At 36.3% G+C, this 19,950-nt stretch overlaps 1 protein-coding gene across 1 annotated transcript; it reads left to right on the top strand.

Annotated features, from left to right (window-relative positions):
• The first annotated feature begins 8,500 nt into the window (after positions 1 to 8,500).
• Positions 8,501 to 18,767, top strand: LOC134534946 (endothelial differentiation-related factor 1 homolog). Its single transcript, XM_063373691.1, has 5 exons — positions 8,501 to 8,974; positions 9,065 to 9,116; positions 15,656 to 15,816; positions 17,533 to 17,626; positions 18,229 to 18,767. Exons 1-5 carry the CDS (start codon positions 8,903 to 8,905, stop codon positions 18,288 to 18,290), a joined length of 441 nt encoding a protein of 146 aa, XP_063229761.1. The 5' UTR covers positions 8,501 to 8,902; the 3' UTR covers positions 18,291 to 18,767.
• Positions 18,768 to 19,950: the final 1,183 nt, after the last annotated feature.

The raw sequence follows: 19,950 nt of genomic DNA on the forward strand, positions 1-19,950 counted from the left end.
CACTCGCCGATGAAAAAAAAAACTTAGTAATGTCCCTTGGTTAATTACCTAACTCAAGGTACCGTTGATCGCGGACCGAAATCACACGAAGTCGGGCCGACGCCTAGGGCCTAAATTTCTAGTTACATAGTCCGAAAAAAAAAAAAAATGAACTTAGGTTAAAAAACTACGGCGTGGCCCCAACCCCTAGGCGTTAAATTGTCCCTTAATAATTTTTCATTTGTCTGGCGACTTGCCGACGACGCGACCGAGTTCGGCGACGATCGAGCAACAAGTGACTTGGTCGACGAGATTACCTTCCCTTGTAAAGGTGAAAACAAGGGAGGCAACCCCGTGGGCCAACTGACCAATCAGCGCACATAATTCCAAAACATGACCATATAAGGAAATTTGTACGGGCACATCACTTGACGCCAGGGCTTGCCCTGATTGGCTGGCTAGTGGTAGCCTCCAGAGATCCTTCCAGACGGTCGCTACAGCTGTGCGTACAACGTGACGCGTAAATCCCAAACACGCATTTACAAAGTGAAAAATAGCTTTCTGGCGCCAGAGTGTCGCGCCTGTCCGCTCTTCCTTCTGTACCTTCCAGACTATTCTCAAAATATTACACTAGCAATATCCAATAGAATATAAAATTACCCAAAAAATTCAAATACAATGTTAAAAATTTAGTAAACAAAGTTGAAATTCATACCATATTAGAAACTTTTGTTTAAAAATGATGTCCTGTAAAATTATAATCTATATACTGCTTTAAACAAAACAATTACTGAAATTAATTATCAAATATCAAAATTAATTATTACGAACTGGAGTTAACCCTCAAATTAATAATTAAGTATCTCAAGGAAATAAGTATTTTAAGGCTTTCCATGAAATTTAACCAAAGTAATTAATAACAATTCTTAACAACTCTGAACTATCCTTATCTACATATTAAATAATTACTATCTTTCATATCAAAGTTATTCTTAATCAATATTCCTATGACCCAAAAAAATTGAATATAACAAATCCTCATTTTGCAATGCTACAAATTCTCAGAGGTTAAGATGTAATTCATAATTTAAATACATTTATAAATAAAAAATACCCTAATTAACTTAAAAATATACTGTTACACTCTTAAATAGTATAGTCTGTGGCCAGATATATAAATTGGGTGGCGGCTGGCGATGCTACATGGAGGTCTCAAATGTCAGGAGGGAAATGGCATCATAGGCGTGCGCACGGTAGGTGCCACAGGTGCCTTGGCACTACCATTAGGGTTAACGTTATTTTGTTTTTTACAAGCACAAATAATACATACTTACAAAGATCCGTATTATTTCCAAAAAAATATGTTTTCCAATCGTGTCGAGTTACAGATATGTGCTATCAGTATATCAATTATCAATCGAACCAACTATACACACGGAAACAAGCCAGTTGCAATTACTTGTGTTGTACACGCGGGCCGCGGCTACGAAACTTCTGAAATGTAAATACTACTCATAGTTCTCCTCGAATTACATATAATGCGCGCTCGGTGTCCACTGTTCACTCCACTCGGCAGGCGCACGAAATAAATAGCCGCCGTCCGCCAGGGTTTATTTTTTTTAAAAAAAAGAGAGAGTTTATTTAGTTAAAAGGATAGGCTTACTTGATGACTTATATGCAGTCGCCGACAAAACATTTTTGTTGTATTCCAAAAGTTAAAACTTTTGCCCACTCTTATTTGTGTATTTTTATTATTTTATTATTTTACATATTTTAGGTATGTTAAAAAAATTCCCTTAATTTGTTGATTTTAAAACTTAACATTTGAGAATGTTTTTTCTAGCATTTATTTGACGTCTTCAGAAAACATATAAGTACGTTTTTTCAAAGCCACCAGCATGAATTCCGTGCAAACAATTTGTGCAATTTACTTTATGGCTCAACAAAGCTTAAAAAAGTAATAGTTTAGTAGTTTTCCTGGTGATTATAACATTCAAAGCCATAATTTGTCATAAAAAATGTTAAAAATTTTACATCTGTGTATTTAATGTTTTTGTTCGGAAACACCTTAAATAGCACCATTTTGCGCTTTCAAATCCAAATTTTTCCGGGGGAGGACCCCCGGACCCCCCGCTTTAGGCTCGGGTCCGTTAATGATAGGGCTGTTGTGTAATCTGGCACCACCAATACTGAAGTCCTGCGCACGCCTATGAATGGCATTGCATGTCATACCCTTTTCCTAAAGGCCACCATGGAACATCTACCACCCAATTATACCAGGTGACAGTTCTTGAGGCCTTGTGTTTCACCACACTCACGTGCTTCTGAGAGTTACAATGTCTGGATCCCCCTGTGACAGTAGTTGCAGTATGATGTAAATTTGGAAACCATGCCAAAATTCACGCAGGTTGACGAGCTGCTGATCTGCTGCCATGCTTGTAATGATTTTTAGGCCCTCGCCCAAGTCCGAGTGCAGAGAATTTTCTCTTTTGATGGCTCTGCCACCGACCTTCTTTCGGGAAATGTCTGCTGTGATGAGGCCCAAAAAATACTCCTCTAGACTCTTCGGTAGGTGCCTTTTATGGCCCTGCCTCACTCTTGCGGAGTTCATGTCTCCTCATGTCTCAGTGTAGTTCCTTGGTCGTTCTCTACCTGTCGGGCGGTATGACTAGATGTTGACCTTGTGTCAGGTGTGTCGTCATTCGGTTCGGGAAGCTGGACTGCGTTGTCTACCTCCTCACAATGATAATGTGCGGGAACTGCCGTCACCCGGGTTCTCGTGTTCGAGACTCGGCGTGGTTCCTAGCGGGAAGGCTGTTTTGTTGCGTGAAACGTGTCCGGGAGGGCGCCAGGCTAACGCGGTGGTTAACCACGAGGTGGGTCGTGAGGTCTGAAGGCCCCTGCGTGGCCCACTAGGAACGGTGGCGGTGGTCATGATGTTAGGGGTCCCTAATGCCTGCTGTACCACTGGCCCTACACAGCATAGGACACTGATCCCTAACTGGAATGGGGAGGTTTGCAAATAACGTACACGGTTTTGCACTATCGTTTACACGTCGCGCACGGAGTGGAAGTTTAATTACGTAGTAGTTACACTTGCAATTACATTCACACAACTTCCCTACATAAAGTACACTGTCATTATACACTGCGCTCTGACGCGCCGTAATTTGTGAATGGCGACGCGCGGGCCCACCTGTGTGGACTGCGGCTCGCTATTAAATTAATGAAAGTCTTCAATTAGATGTGGCCAGTGCCTGTGCACTCGGCAGTTAATTGAAAGTCTGGTATGGCGAGAGTCGGCCCGTGCCGTATATTGCATGGCCCCGCGTAATGCGTTGTGCGGGTCGTGTTATGTTTACGCAGCTGGGATAGGCCCTACACCGGAAAAGGACCGGGCGCACACGGGGAGTAATTAAAAAAGGTTTTGAAGATTGACTATAGTTACCAGAGTGAAGTTCAGTGAAGACAAAGGATGATGTCTTCCCGTGGGACATGCGTCCGTCCCGGTCCGCGAGTCGCGCTGTACTGGTGTCTGGCCCTGGCGCGAGGCTGTCAACGAATGAATGTGTTGTGGATTTTATTTAATTGCACAAGTACACCTCTATTAAACAATTATTAAGATCATCAGTATTAAAACAAAACAAAAATTGGTTGTAAAGTCGATTAACAGAAGATAGTTTTACGTGACGTCATAACAAAACATTGATGAAATGATTGTTTACTTTGACGCCAACCGCCGGTGCTCTTTCTGGTCCGCAAAGGTCGTTATGCCACAACAACCCTTGCTCCTAAGTGCATCGAACACGCCCGAGCGTGATGTCTGCCGAGTGTGTGAAAGTGCGCCGCGACGAACACCAAAGCGACGTCAGCGCCCAGCCGGGTGTGGCAATGCGCCTAATTAATTGTATAATTATTTTGTCAAATTAAAACAACTAAATTAATAACAATTTAAAAGAGGATTCATGTAAGGTAAATTATGTCTAATTGTTTTATAAGCATATATTGTGTAACTTGTCTTTAAGTCCAAAACTGGCCGGGTCGGTTTTCCCGCGTTCCACGTGGTTAGGCGCGAGCCCGCAGGGCGGTCTCGCGCTCAGTTACCGTCGGGAGCTCGAAGGGGTCGGGCGCTCCGCAAACGTCGGGCCATCAACTTTCGCGCTTCATCTCCAATTCAGCAATAGTGTAAGTCTTTTAAAAACCTTTAACTTGCTCGGCACCGACCCCACCTCAGTCGCACGATATTTCGTGCGACTCGTAACTTATTAATTTTTATCCCGACAGGGAATTTTCTCATGTTCTACGTAATATCATGTCCAGTTTAAGGACAGCGTATAGTGTTACGCAGTTTTCGGCTTCATAGCCAGTTAATCGTTATTACCGTAGGCTTTTTGTAACGAGTTTTGAATGCTACTGACTAACTGTCGCCTTTTAATTATCATCATTCTAAACGTGTAATTCGTAACGTGTGTTTTAACTAAATAACTTTCATTTCCAAGAGACTTTTACGTGTACGTCTCCAGCTGGCGTATCCACGTAATTTTAGAGACATTAATATTTCGTTGCAGGCTAGACTGCAAACAATCCTGAACATAGGAACTTCTCTACGTATTTACATGCCAGCCTAAGTTGTGGCAACACCAGTTCCGTGACTATCTGCCAAACCTTTCATAGGGACGAGAATCCACCGTTTCAGCTTGTCGATATTACTTTGCAATCTATCTTGGTCGCGCGCGCCGTTACGTTCAGAGATACGCGTGTCACAGCGGTCCGACAACGGACGCAGCCAGTATCGGGACGAATAAGTGTATCAATACTGAATAAAGTGCAGTGTCCTGTAACTCGTTTACCATTCATTTACAAGGCGTCCAGGGTGGCCTGAACAGCCCAGGTAGGTTCCAGACCACGACGCGCTCCTGCCTGCAGCCACGAGGCCGAACCCCCGTTAAAACCCCTGAGATCTTTCACAACGCTAATATTTAATTAAAAACTTAAACAGGCAGCAGGAGTGGCGTCAACTTTTATGAATAAAATTGAATCAGTTTTATTGCATTATCATTATTTTGAATGGATACAAAGGAGTGAAATGAAATCTACAATTTATTTAATAAATTTACTTTTATTTGCACTCATTAATTCAAATATGTTTATTACTTTAACGAACAGATTTTTTTCAACTATAACTTTTATACCATCGAGAATGTTTTATGCTTTTTCTCAATTACACATTGAACGACAAAGTTTGTTCCTAGTGAAATTAAACGTAAAATTTATTTTACGTTTTTATGTCTTTCAGTGCTCAAAATGATATACAATTGTGGCCTTGAGCACGAAATTTTAATTATAATTCATTAATAATAACGCCTTTCGCGATAAACAAAGAAAAATATGTATTTACGAGTGCCTGGCTGCCGTGAAAGTTGATAGAGAGCGCGATTCGTTCGGTTCGCATCCGTCACCGTAGACGGTAGCACCGTACGGGAATAATATTATTTCGCTTTTATAATACGATTTTATAACAAATACGCATCCCAAACATATCAAACGTATTTATAATGTGTTACAATATTTTTTAAAACATTGTGCAAAATATCCCGGGTGTAATTTGAATTATAAGGTGTAAATGTAAAACACCATTGTTCGTTCAAAAACTTATTTGAAAATCCAACATTACTTTTAAATAACCTTACCGATTGTGCTGAAAATCGGTGGATTATCGTTAAATTACATAATAATAATTCAAATGACGAAAACATTATTGAAAAGTCAAATCGAGTGGAAGAGAGATGCGGCGCAAGCGTACAATGAGCGTAATGGGACACATCGTAGTGGGACAATGTGCGTTACAGGACACTTTTTCGTGCGTGCAGCCGGCGTTCATTGATTTATTAGACGTCACGTCAAAAAAAAACTGACGCGAACCCCGCTACCTCGATGGAAATTTACGTGATTTTAGTATTGTTCGGGATCTCAGGGTAGGTTCGGCCTTGTGGCTAGAGGTAGTGGTTCGACACAGTAGGGCCCCCCGAGCTGTTTAGGCCACTCGGTACGCCTGGAAATAACAAGAAAATACTGGTTGATGTCTGATTAATTTATTGCGGCACAGCTAGGATATCGCGTGAAGCGCCGAAGTAACATCTCGTAGTTCACACACAGTACTTACGTATCATAACGAACGCTCGTCTTGGAGCACTGAATAATTAAGTTAAATACCACTCGGTAGATCGAGGCCGACCACGGAACTGAAAGAAAAGGTTGGCGGAAAAAATACTATTGAAAATACATATCAGTGAAAATAAGTATTGCTAGTCCCGTGTTGCGCGGAGGCTGCTGGCTTCTATGAGCTCCGAAAGGATACTGCCGCTCTCACGCGCGCGACCCCCCTCCCCCGGCCACAATCCCGAGGAAACGTGTGATTTTCGCGGGAAACTGAACCGGCCAGGTTCGGGACAAATCAGACGGTGAAACATAACTTTGGAGAAAATAAAGTGTTAAATAATGGAAATAAAGTCTAATAATATCCTGTGGAAAAAAATACATACATTACATCTTTTGTAGTTCGGCGGAGGGATATGCCGCACCCGGCCGGATCCTTCCGCCGACATAGCACTTGTTACCTGGCGTTCGCCCCGTTGCACTTTCTAAACTCCGGTGCGTGCACGGGCGCGTTCGGTGCACACGCCTTCGTGAGACGTTGATGAGACATAGCAGTCTATGCGACATAGAGGAGCATTGGCGGTCGGCGTTAAAACATTTAACTTTTATATTTTTTTGTTGCAGTCTTTAACAATATTTATCTTGCATTTTCAGCAAAGGACTGTTTATACTCTCAACACTGAACAGTCAATCAGAGGCTTATATAGAAGAGTGGTCCACTCTGTATGTTCTATGGAGTAATCATTCTGAACTATTTTGCCAAACTGTTTTGGAGTTGAAAGAGAGATTACCTCGAAGGAAACACGGTCACACTGTGTTTAATTATACACAGAAGTTGAATCTGTTTACCTGAAGTAGTTTTGAGTTCCTCGTGAATGCACCTTCAATCTCAAACTTTTTTGAAAACAAAGTTTGAGGAGAATATTGGATGAAAAATGAAATATTATCATCACCATCAATTAAAGTTGGACAGATACCCTGAAATATATATTGAAATTCTGTCACTAAATTAAAATTGATTGTTGGCCCAGCTAGATCAAGATTTTAATGTTAAATTATTTGTTTTACTTAATAATTAAACGATTTTTTAATCAATTACTCTCATGATAAAAATAAATATTCTGAGATCTTTAAAAGTTCAAAATTAAATATATATTTCTTTATCCTCAAGAAGAAGAATACTTTACATGGGGCTGCCATGTTTCCGCCTGTGACTATTTCTTTATTGGGCGAAGCCTGGTTCAGCGCACTAATATGGTAATGATAACACGGGACGTCCCGTCCGTGACGAGAATTACTCACACCGTAAGGGAAAGAATTATCTAAGACCCGCGCGCAATAGGATGTCTGTCCGACTGTACTCCACAATGACCGGGAAGAAATGTAAAAGCACAGAACATACGACGGCGAATGTCCAGTTTGCAAAATTAAACCACGACTCGCGGAAATTAAGCGAAGAACACTCGTGAGCAAAAATTACAAGATGAGAGTGCACGACTGAATGACAAAGTAACAGGCTCAACTGCAAAGCTGAAAACGCTTCAGCATAGAAAAGTCTAGACATCCTGCAAATACCGCGCCTGTTCAGCCTCACCGTCCCGGAGCGACGTCACCAACACGTCCGCTGCCTCTGGTGCCGGGTCCACGACTGCCTTCCCACTCCCCTGGCGCGCCCGATCACCCACGTCTCCCCCCTCTCTGCGAGCCCGCGGAACACGCTGATTGGTCACAAGCGCAAGCCACGGCCTTGGTGCCCGGTGAACAATTAAAACTTACACAAATACATAACCCTTCAATACAAAATTAATTATAATAAAAAATGAGCAAAATATATACAAAGAACGTAAAACAAATTATATTTACGATAAAATAATATGTCAAATCCTGTATGGAAACAAAACGTCGCACGTCACCTTCACTTGCGTCGTACTACACACGCAAGAGATGGCACTGGCAAGGCATAATGGCCTGAAGGAGCCGGGGAGACACTTGTGTCGACGTCAATATTTACTTTCTTCAAGATTAATAAATTTACATATAATATTAATTTGTAACAGTATTTTATGTTCATAACCTTAGTTATCTCCCATAGTTCTTTAACATTTTCAATTTCTTTTAGACGAAATTAAATAATTTTCCTTTTCGCTAAGCACAATTCTGATTGATTCCTTCTAATATCCTAATTATTTTAGAAACAGTCCTTTATTATACAATATTTGTTAGAAACTAAATTCATCAAAATTTCCAACATTTCTTCAACTTAATTCTACAAGTTTATTTATTTTTTGTTAAAAGAGACATCTGGACCATATGAAAATGAAGTTATATGGTGGCAAAGAAAAATAATAATAGTCCTCAGAATTTTCTAATTGGAAAATTTTGTGAGGAAATCCTTTGGCGAAAATCGTATGCATTAAAATGTTTCAAAATATAGATAGTTCATGGGGCCCGTAGAATGTATATGACTTTAAAAGAAAATCCAATTATCAAAAATAAAATTAAAATGATGATTAGAAACCTTTTTGAAATCTCGTCTAAAGTAAAATTTTTCACCTAAAAAAGTTTACATTAACTTTCTGCTAAATATTTGTTAGCGTTGCGCATGCATTGCACTGTGTTATTATTGTTAATGTAAATTTCTATGATTAGGAATTTGTAAATTGGATTGGAATTGATAAAAGAATTTGTAAATTCCTATTCGGAGAAGATTTTCTTGCGATTTTGGTGTAAAATTATATTTTTGTTTTAAGCACGAATTTTCTTAACAATGTCAGATTGGGAGACAGTGACAATTTTAAGAAAAAAACCGCCGAAAGCATCTGCCATGAAATCAGAGCAAGTATGAATGTTGTTATAATGTTTTATACATATTATTTTATTTCATTAATTTGAAGAATTGTGCTATTTCATCGATGTGTGTTATTTGTAGGCCGTCAATGCTGCTCGTAGACAAGGCGTCGCTGTCGAAACTCAATCGAAGTGTAAGTATTTATTTTGTTCTGTACGTTTCACACTGAAGATTGCTAAAATGGATTATAAGCTTTTGACAAGTACAACCCAGTATTATGCATTATACATCTGACTTGCTTCAATTGTATATTGTAATAATCATTTACTCAAGCTTGATTTTAGTTTTATGTAGAGTTTTTTCTAGATTTAATTACATCTTACTATGTTATTGCTAAAACCGTATGTCTTAAGGCCTGGCTACAATCATCATAGTATTAACACATTGATAGCTATGAGCACTTTCACTACACAAAACTTTCACAGCATACGGTTACAACATACCTAAATGGATAATTGTAAGAGTCAATGCTTTTCCGTGAAAAAAAATAAAAAGATAGAATTTCAAATGTTGTGTTTTTCAACACTACGGATGTTCCTGTATTCATACTGAAAACAGAGTTTCAAAAATTGAAACAGTTTTCTGAGAAATTACCAAATATAGGTTATGTTAGGTAGTCTTTACAGTGACACTGCTGCCGCCATTTTGCTTTACCATAGTTGAGACTGTTGTTCATGTGAGATTGGTGTGATTGTTGTCAATGCTCTTATATTTACTTGATACTAGCTGCAAAATGATTCTGTAGTTCTCAGAGATCTTTAGTACAGGGAAGTTTACTGTCAGTATCTCATTGCTGGGGCCAAGACTTTTTCTACCTTAATTGATTTTCCACTGTAATTAAATACCATTAAGGCCTTGCATATCTGTTACTGCATATTGATGTACTTGTCATGGGCACCATCATATGTAAATGGGCACATGGACGTGGCGGCAAGACTCCCTCTCTAGGCATGATATGACCCATGTGGGTAGACTTGAATTGCCCCTCAACATTACTTCAATCCTTACTGACCTGCCCCAATCTGAGCATTGGCACAATTACATACACTTAAAATATATGCAAACTTCTAAGTTTTCATAAAATTTAAAATTAAGTAAAAATATTCACCTAATTACTGATTTTAACATATATCTATCTTAAGTAGGTACTTACCTAAATATTGTTAAATTAAATTAATAAGAAGAAAAAACTTACCTATTAGTTATTTATAATCACTGTTACACTTCATAAATGGGTAAATATGTAGTGTACGGATTAGTGCCAAAAAAAATCGTAAAAATATGAAATAATTTTCATTATATTCTCTTTTACGTCCTCTTTTCATAACCGCCTGCGGAGATAAGAAATTCCAAATACTTTAGAAGATATAAAAATTTTTAATTATCATATTTGGGCGAAATTTGTTAAAAAAAAATTTTAAAATTCCGAAAATACTTTTATTCTGTGCTCTTTAACTTCCTCTTTTCATTAAACCCGGCGGAGATAAGAAATTCCAAATACTTTAGGAGATATTGAATTTTTAATTTTCATCCTGTGCACTTGTGCGGCGTTCATTGTTGCTTGTTTACAAGTATGATTTTTTTTTTTTGCGACGTACGTGAAACCTAAGATGCACATAAAGTTCTGCCATCCCCGATTACACCCGAACAATTCACCTTCGGCCAACCTCTGGTTTATTTATTAATATTTATATTTCTCAACCTGTTCATTTTAATGTAGCTATACTTACCTAACTAACCGTCCATAGTGTTTTAAAGTGTTTTAATGTAGCTAACCTAACCGACCACTTTTAATATTTGAATTCATTTTTCCTGCACAAAAATAAAACAAATCCCGAAGTTGGCTGAAGGTGAATTGTTTGGGTGTAATTGGGAATGGCAGAACTTTATGTGTATCTTAGGTCTCCCACGTGAACGACTACATCATGTAAAAAGAAAATTACGGGAGTTCCTACTGTTCATCCTTTGTCCCGGTTTGTTAGGTCAGGTCAGCTACATTATAAATACTTTAAAACTAAACAACCATTAAAATTAATTTTATTATTTTTAATTTCCGTTCAGTTTCAAAGTATTTATATTGTTGCTGACCTGACCTAATCTACCTTTGTCCGTTTTGTTAGGTCAGGTCAGTTACATTATAAATACTTAAAACTATACAAGTAAAATTAATTGATATTATTTTTAATTTCCGTTTATTTTGAAGTATTTATAATGTAACTAACCTTACCTAATGGAAAATTTCTGTTATTTAGGCATTCACGCACACGGCAAAATATAAAATGGCGACGGTCGAATGATTATGTACGTCTTGTATTGCAAAATAAGAACGGCGATATCTCTAAAAGTAATTGGAATTTTTTATCTCTGCAGGCGGTAATGAAAAGAAGACGTAAAAGAGCATATAATGAAAGTTATTTCATGTTTTTACGATTTTTTTTGGAGCTTATCCGTACACTACATATTTACCCATAAATGTTCCAATAAAATAATTATTTCACACACAGCCACAATTTTGTAATTCAGCTTTCTGTCTAGTTTTGTTCCATTTGTAGTACTATCTATTTATAATCTAAAAACTCCAACAATTTTGTTCCTATACATTCTAGAAGTACTCTACATTGATATTCCCTATTAATTCTTTAATTTCTAACAGATGGCATTCGTAACAGTCTAGTTAATACAATATTTCACTTCTAAAATTTTCAACAATAGCATTAGTAGTAAAACAACATTCTAATTAATAAAGTACTACTCATAGCTGTTTCATATTTTACTTAATAATATTTGTTTATAAAACTAATGACAGATAACACATCTAGACATGACTTTAAATTACTATGTTAAATTTCAATTTGAGAGGCAGGCTATAATAGTTTTTTTTTGTCAAGTGTACCACAAAAATGTACAGGTTGTGGGGTAGTGTTAGAGCTGGCTTTGCTCACTCCAATAATGTTTTATATTAATTTTAATATCTCACTAAATTGAAGGTGCAAAGTTTATATTTTTCCTGCTCATGCTGATGTGTTTTGGTATGTTTTTGTGCAATTTTTGTGTGCTATTTCATTGTAGAGTGTGTGTTCTTTTTTAAAGACTATATGTTTGCTGGTTTACATGATCATAATGAAAATGAAAGGTTGGTTAAGAGTGATGAGCACAGGATTGGGTAGTGGTGGGAGGGGGGGGGGGGGAAGTGAACTTGTTTTTTTTTTTTTGGTTTAAAGCAGGTTTTTTTAACATTAGTATTTAAGTTCTCACCACGTTTAAACTAAATTTATCTCATTCAAAATGACTTATTTTAGAGACCATTCCTGACAGTAACAAAAATAAATTTACATGTATTTTTAAGAACACACAATTTCTTATATTATGTAAAGTGTGTTAAAGTTAACTAAGATTTGCACAAGTATACAGTTTAAATGGTGTTATTTGGGAGGGGAGGGGAGGGGGGCACAATCAGTTATACTGTAGCTTGTAAATGAAAAAAACAAAACATTTCTTTTACATTTGGCTCTTACACCTTTTCTTGAATCCTTGTAAATTTCCTCAAATGAAAGCCATACAACAACATTGTTTCTGCTACTCGTGTTGAATCAGAAAACTGAAGTCAGAAAATCTGCACATCTGACTGGGACTTAACAACAGAAAGGTTATTTCTCCACAGGAGAAGGATTCTCCATAGAATGGGTGTTTCCCACAGAAACTGGATTTACTTAGGGTGATTGCCAAAATAAGGTACCTAAACTATGTATGGTTTAAAAAAAAAAAAATATTATTTTTTATACACCTGTAAAGATTCTTAAATATTCCCCTGGTTGCGCCAAATACAGTACAATAAGTGGTCAAGATCGATACATTAAATTGAATTAATAAAACGTAAATAGAATTTTGGGGCTGTCCACGGAGTGGACTCTACTGTCCACCGAGTGGATAAATTTAACCTTACCATTGATTTTGGTACTTTTTTTATTGTGCGTGGTTATGTACACAGAGTCTGTACTTCTTGATAATTTTTCCAGTTAAAACTCGTAACATAGTTCTCTCTTTTTTTTAAGATTTCTCAGTTTTAAAACTGTCTTATTTGGTCACGGATAACTTCAGCAAACAAAACTTTCTTTTTAACTTCTTCTGAATTATTGTTGTTATTACTAAATAACTTTGCCACTCTCTTCCTAGGTGTTAGAGTATCTGCATTAGGTTGTAATGAATCTCATATTCTCTTTATTCTTTTTTTGTATCTTTCAAGTTTTCTTCGTAGTCTCTCATTGTCCTTTTCCAACTTCCATTTTTCTTCTTACATTTTCTTCCTGTTTTTCCTTGAATGCTTTTTTCCATATTCAACTCTGCAAGTTGAGAGTACTAAAGCATCTTAAATTTCTGGTGGCGTTTCAGGAGAGTTAATTTTTAATTCTTCTTCAGTTTCTTTCGCTTTTTTTCTCTCTTTTCGTTGATGTCGTTTCCGGTCTCTCCATTCTTTCCTGACTGATGTTCATCCCTTTCACTCATATTAAAAATTAATTTTTTCCTCATGTGGTATCTTTCCCTTTCTTTAGCTTTTTCTTCTTCATACTTTCTTGGGTTGTTAGTTAAGCTTTCTCTAGCCTTTCTCATGCTGATCTTTTTCTGTTCAGTTCGTTTTTTGATCTTATCAGCGAAATTTGAAGTTTTCTTTTTTATGGGAGCCATTAATCTGCAAGATAAATACAAAACCTATCAGAACGTTTATTAGGCTCTGTTGTAATGATAAAACATCTGAAAGAGTAAAATTAATGCTTTTTTTTAATGAGGATAGACAGACCACAACTGTGCTGCATGAACATTTGTCAAAGCAGAAAATAATCAATTCAGCAGATTGCAAGGTAAATTATTATTAACATTTAAGGTATTACAAAATCATGTACCTGTGACAATATTTAAATTGTCAAATATCTTTCTACACAAGTATACTGGATCTAATGAATGTAACAAACACAGTACTTAGTGCAGCTGTTTGGTAATTTTCATAATTAATGTATAAATTTTATCAATGATTAAGTACATAAATATGTTATGGTCTGTTAATAGGCCTATGCTGCAATGTCAGCAGTTCTGGTACTCGAAATAGCACTAACACTTCCATACAGTTCTCATTAATTCAACTCTGGATATATTTCACTATGTGTACAATGATGTCCCCTCCGTAGCCTGTGAATTCCACGGAGGGGACGTCCACGGAGGGGACAGAAACTGTACTTTTGTTTTCTAGTCCTTTAATTTTTAAGGTTAGAATATCACTGCATTTGTAAAAGAAATTTATACGTAGTACGTTTTATCTATTCATCTATTAGAAGTGACAGATATCATTTCTCACCTTCAAAAAGTTGTCCACAGAGTGGACTAAGCGATCTTGATCTTGACCAACCGTTAAATCACATGGATCAACTAATGTAAGTACCAATAAATCATCAATCATCCACTTATGACTTGATAGAAAACAAGAAAGATTCTTTCCCCTCCTTTTTTTTAGGGTTCAGTGGCCAGTGCTGCACCCTGGAGGTTTATATTGAAACTATTTTGTATGTCCACACAAAGGACCCATTTCCTGGGGACAATTAATAAACATTAATCTTACTTGAAAATTCAAACCTTTGCAGTCCAGCAATTTTATGATTTCTTTTTTAATCTTTGGATATTACTATTTAAAGAATTAATATTAAATAATATAAAATTATGTTGTGGATAATTAAAATGTTATCAAACTGTACTAGGGGACAGTCCACGGAGGGGACATTTAGCACTTTCTTGGTCTCGCATCTTAAATACAAAAACATTTATTTAAGAAATAATATAAATAATAGGCTTCTATTACTTTCAAGCATATATCTTATTGTAAAAATCACTATTAATACAAATGTATTATATTTTTAAGGCCTAGGGACATGCTTTAGGTACCTTATTTTGGCAAACACCCTACACAGTTGGGATTTCCCAGAGAATGAGAATTGACTATTAAATATTTTTAATTTCAGAGTAGTATTTGGCTGAGTATGTTTTATAACCTATTGAGATAATTTAAATTAAAATATCTTTCTTAATATATATGTAATAGAATATTTTTGTTCCTGTAAATCACAGGAAACATTAATGACCAAACTTGTTGATACTAGAGCATAATTAGACCTTTCAAATAAAATTAAGGTATGTAGTTATTTAAAAAAAAAAAAAAAACATTTAGAAAAAATGTTTGGTTTTTTATATAATCATCACTTGGTGACGTTGCGGTTTAAATCGGCCGACTTTGGGTGAGCAAGATTTAAAATACTGTAAAAATAATTTAAAATTAATTCTCTTGAAAGTTAGTTTTTTTTCATTCCAACGGGAAGTTGTGAAGGGTTTTGATGTGGAGGAAAATTCTTGTAATTTACCGAATTAAAAACAAGCGAATATTGGTGGGAAGTTATTAAAACCACTGTAAATAATTAGAAATTTTACTAATGTATACGTTTCATTTTTCTCATTATTAATGACTTTACCATACAGTTTTCCTGAACTTCATCGGCATGGCATCCCCACTATTGAGATTCGGTAGATCAGCGAAATCGCTGACCTGCAGAGCGTGCATGTAGTTCAGCTGGGACTGGCGTGGAGTCGGGCCGGGGGGCGGGATGTGAAGTGCCGGGGCGCGTGTGCGGGCAGGGGGAGCGGCCACCAACAAGCAGCACCTCACGACCAAGAACACGGCCAAGCTGGACCGCGAGACGGAGGAGCTGAAGCACGACAAGATCCCGCTCGACCTGGGCAAGCTGATCCAGCAGGGCCGCCAGTCCAAGGGCTGGAGCCAGAAGGACCTGGCCACGGTGAGACTGCCTCCAGCGTCTGCACGAATTAGCTTGTTTTGTGATTGAAATGATAACCAACGTGGCACAGGTAGTTATTTCAAAATTAATGCTTTTGCAAAAAAATATGGCAACCACAAGGCTTTTTTTGTTACCTTTAAAAGATTTGTGCATATTTGGTAAAACTATTGTGTTCGTTCGTCTTTTCGTTTTGTCGTGTTTTTGTCTCGTTTCAACAGTTGTGTTGAATTATTTTGGGTTCAATATTTTTGTGTTGCATCATTTGTGGGTTTTTTTTTCTTCGTTCTCTTAGTACATTTTTCTTTGTTTGTTGACCATATTCCTGTTACGGAATATTTTGTGGTGTTCGTATCTTTGTTGACAACAGCAATTGTTTGCTTATTTTTGTGTGTTTTTTGTCTTTTTTTGGGTATTTTTATTTATTTATGTCTTTATTTCATTTTTTTAGTTTTTCTTTAACAGAAAAAGTTCTTAGCAATGGGGTATGACCAAAAACTTACATCAAGTCACAAGGCTTTTTTATTCTCTGTTGTGATATGAGATGTACATAATTTATCCTAACCAACCTTTCACAATTCTCAGAAGCTACTTATCTGTAGAATTACCCACTTCCGTATTATATCTACAGTCCCAATAAATCCTTTTGCCCGTCTGAGTTAATGTCAACTATTTGAAAGAGAGGTATCCATTATATTTAGATATGGCTCTAAGGTCTTCCAAATATCTTTTTTTTTTTTTTTTGATAATTTTATTAGTTAGTGTTGTTTCAGCTGACTGCAGGTATGTCAAAATTCTCAGTCTAACAATTTTCTCGGAAATCCATTATTTAAGGTTGGGTTGTTTTTATTTCTTATTAATCGTTTGTTTGTTTCCGTAAATCAAGTACTTTCCAGGCATAGATTAAACTTTGCACTTTTCATCCAAGGAACCCAGGGTTTAAACCCAAGTTCATTCTCGTGGTATAGGTTTTTCAGGTTTCTCGAAATTGCTTGACAAATGTTAGAATGGTTACTCCATAGGTTATGGCCAGTTAATTACAAATTTCAGTGGCATTAATTTGTTGTGTGCATGTGTCTGTAATGACCAAAATAAAATAAAAACTCGCTGGATAATCTGGTTTCTGTTAGATGTGCTTTTAATTTCTGTGTTTTGTAATTGTAGCTAGGAAAACTTTTTCTGAGCTAATCAATATATCAGAAGTTTAAAAATTTCACATGTCTGTTATAAAATTTTAGTTAAAGAGTTTGAGATCTTATGATTTAATTGGCACTGGCTAAGTCTGAATATGTACTGTTATGTATAGTTAATATAACTCGATTATTACTCCTCCTTCCTTCTCAGTATACGAGTAAGGTTGAAATTTTATCTAAAATCCTACATTACTAAGGGATAGTTGCACCACCCTGTTTCAAGCTATTTAATCATGATTAACTCTTTAACATTTCCTGGCTAATTTTAGTCATAGCAGAGGAAACCTAAATGGTTGCTTGTCTGTTTTATTTGCTGCTTACATTCTCACAGGAAACTAACATTTTGTGTTTGTTTTTTCTGCCAGTTGAAATAAATCATGGGAATAATATTTTAACTTTCAGAAAGTTGACGGAACAACACTGGCATTTCAGTGGCAATAGTCAATCCTGTTCTGTGAAATGTCCCATAAAACTTGTAGTTGAGACAGCTGGGAGAGGCACTTGCCATAATATGTTTTTTCCACAGAGGGTGAACGAGAAACCACAGGTGATAAACGACTATGAGGCTGGCCGTGGCATCCCTAACCAGGTCGTCATCAGCAAGATAGAGAAGTCACTAGGTAAGACATTACAGCTGCAGCAGCCGTGGTTTTTCTTGCGTTGCAGTCAGGTGTTAGAACTAGTGGTATCTGGAACTAGTTAAGCCACCCGTGGTAAAGCTTACTACAGTAAATTGTATGTTGGTTGGTTATGAAACTTCATTAATCATGTTAAACATGAATATTAGAATTTTCTTTCAATCTGTATAAGTCAACACTTAGTCTTTAACATTATTTTATTATTTATTTTTCCAATAACTTTTTAATATTTCTAAATTTACTTTATTTATTTACACATTAGTATTTGTCAAATTTATTTTGTAATGTTGTTATTCTCTCTTTTGTTTTTGTAGTGTATCACTCAGTTTGTTGTTTTAACAAATGTTGTTGCTGCTGGAATGAATTAAGATTTATTTATATTTGTGTATGTTGTGTCATTTGTGCTTGTATCCTTGGTTTATTGTCCTTATATTTATGTTGTGTCCACCCCATTAAGTCTTAAAACTGTTGGTAGGCATATTAAAATTGATTAATTAAATAAATAACGATAAACACAGGCAGGCATGTTCTGATAACTGACACATATGTGCGTGGGTAATAAACAAACAATGTGAATGTTTCAGGCATGAAGCTACGCGGAAAGGACCGCGGCCAACAGCTGCAGCCCCCTGGGACGAAGAAGTAATTTGGTCCTTGGGGGCAGAAATCATTTCATTACTTTTTTTAACAAGAAGAAAAGTAGTTCACTGTGTTTTATGGAAATCACATTAAATTCTGAATGAAACTACCACTGATTAAAAACAACTGTAGTTTCTTCTTACAAAATCAAAGATCTGCATTGCTTCGATGAAACTAGTAACAGTAACAGTAAGTTGAGAACATTCTAACATCTCTTCTTTTACAGTGAAATTTTTTAAGTTTTCCAACTGGTGAACGCTGGTGAGGGATCAACTTTGTTAACAGTGGAACAGCAGCTTACGAATGAGGTGACATGGTGTGTCTTTATTATTTGAATTGTTTGACTGTTGGTTACTGAAGCTTATATTTGAATTTATTTTGTGTTAAGAATTTATTTGTGAGGGTTAATTTATTAACAGGTGAGCATTTTGGCTTTCACTGTGGTGAGTTGGTAACAATCGGAAATAAAACGAAAGCTAAGCTATTTAGTACGTCATTTGTACCTTTTCGTGTACGGGTACTGTTTAGCTGTAGTCCCTATACAGGACATTATTAATTACATGATGCGTGTCACACGTGTTCTAGAATTGGATCAAGAGTTTGTATTTTGAAAATTTTTATTTTAGTTGGAAGCCATTTCATACATATATAGATAAAGCTCCATCTTGAGTCTTTTGTGCAAATGGTTCTAAGTTTTAAAAATGGTTCCAAGTTGCAAATGTGTGTATGAAAATGTTCCACTCTTCTTAGGCCAGCAAAATAAAAAAATTCCATAGTTGGTTCACCTTAAATTAAACATTTCTTGATGCCTTACATAAAGCCTTCATATGGAAAATTCAACATTGTCATTATCCCAGTGACTTGTATGTGTATGCCCACAGATACTTTGTTACAATAGTGTTTTTTTTTTTTTCGTTTCCCCCTCCCCCCAAATAAAATATGGAAGCAAAGCACATCATTGTGCAGGTGAGTCTCGTGACCGGGAATGATATGGGTAAACATATTCAAGCTAGATCCAGTAGCAGTATTGTTTTCCTTTGGCTGGACACTGAAGAAAATATTTTATTTCTAAAAATTAGTTTGTTTTATTTGAACTCCTAAAGTAAACCAATGATATCCATGTGTTTCAGTTCTCATATGTGTGTTTTTTTTTCCCTTCTTCCAAAATATGCATCACACATACCATTAATATTTTTTCAAAACTGGTAGATATTAAAATAATCTAAATAGCAATGCTGTAAATGATTACAATGTATTTTCATTTTTGCATAAAACTTATAAATTAACTTATCAGTGGCCAACCATTTTTAACAGATAACTTTCAATAGGTAAGATGCCTGGTTAAGGTTCCTGACTATGTTTGCATATAATGAAATTTCCAGGGTGGAGCAAGAAAAAAAAGTTTTATTTTTATTATTTTTTAAATTTAAACCAGGTTTTTTTTTATTACATTAGTTATTTTGGTTCTCAGCATGTTCAAATGAGTTGCATACAACATCCCATTTTCTGCCACTCATGTTGAACCTGAAAAGTTACATCATCAAAGAATTGAAATCCAGCAAATCTGCACATCTGACTGGGACTTAACCACAGAAAGGGTATTTCCCCACAGGAGGAGGATTCTCCAGAGAATGGGTGTTGCCCACAAAATATAAATTTTTTTAATA

The sequence above is a fragment of the Bacillus rossius genome, chromosome 8 (assembly GCF_032445375.1).
Source record: "Bacillus rossius redtenbacheri isolate Brsri chromosome 8, Brsri_v3, whole genome shotgun sequence".
In the NCBI taxonomy this organism is placed as follows: domain Eukaryota; kingdom Metazoa; phylum Arthropoda; class Insecta; order Phasmatodea; family Bacillidae; genus Bacillus; species Bacillus rossius.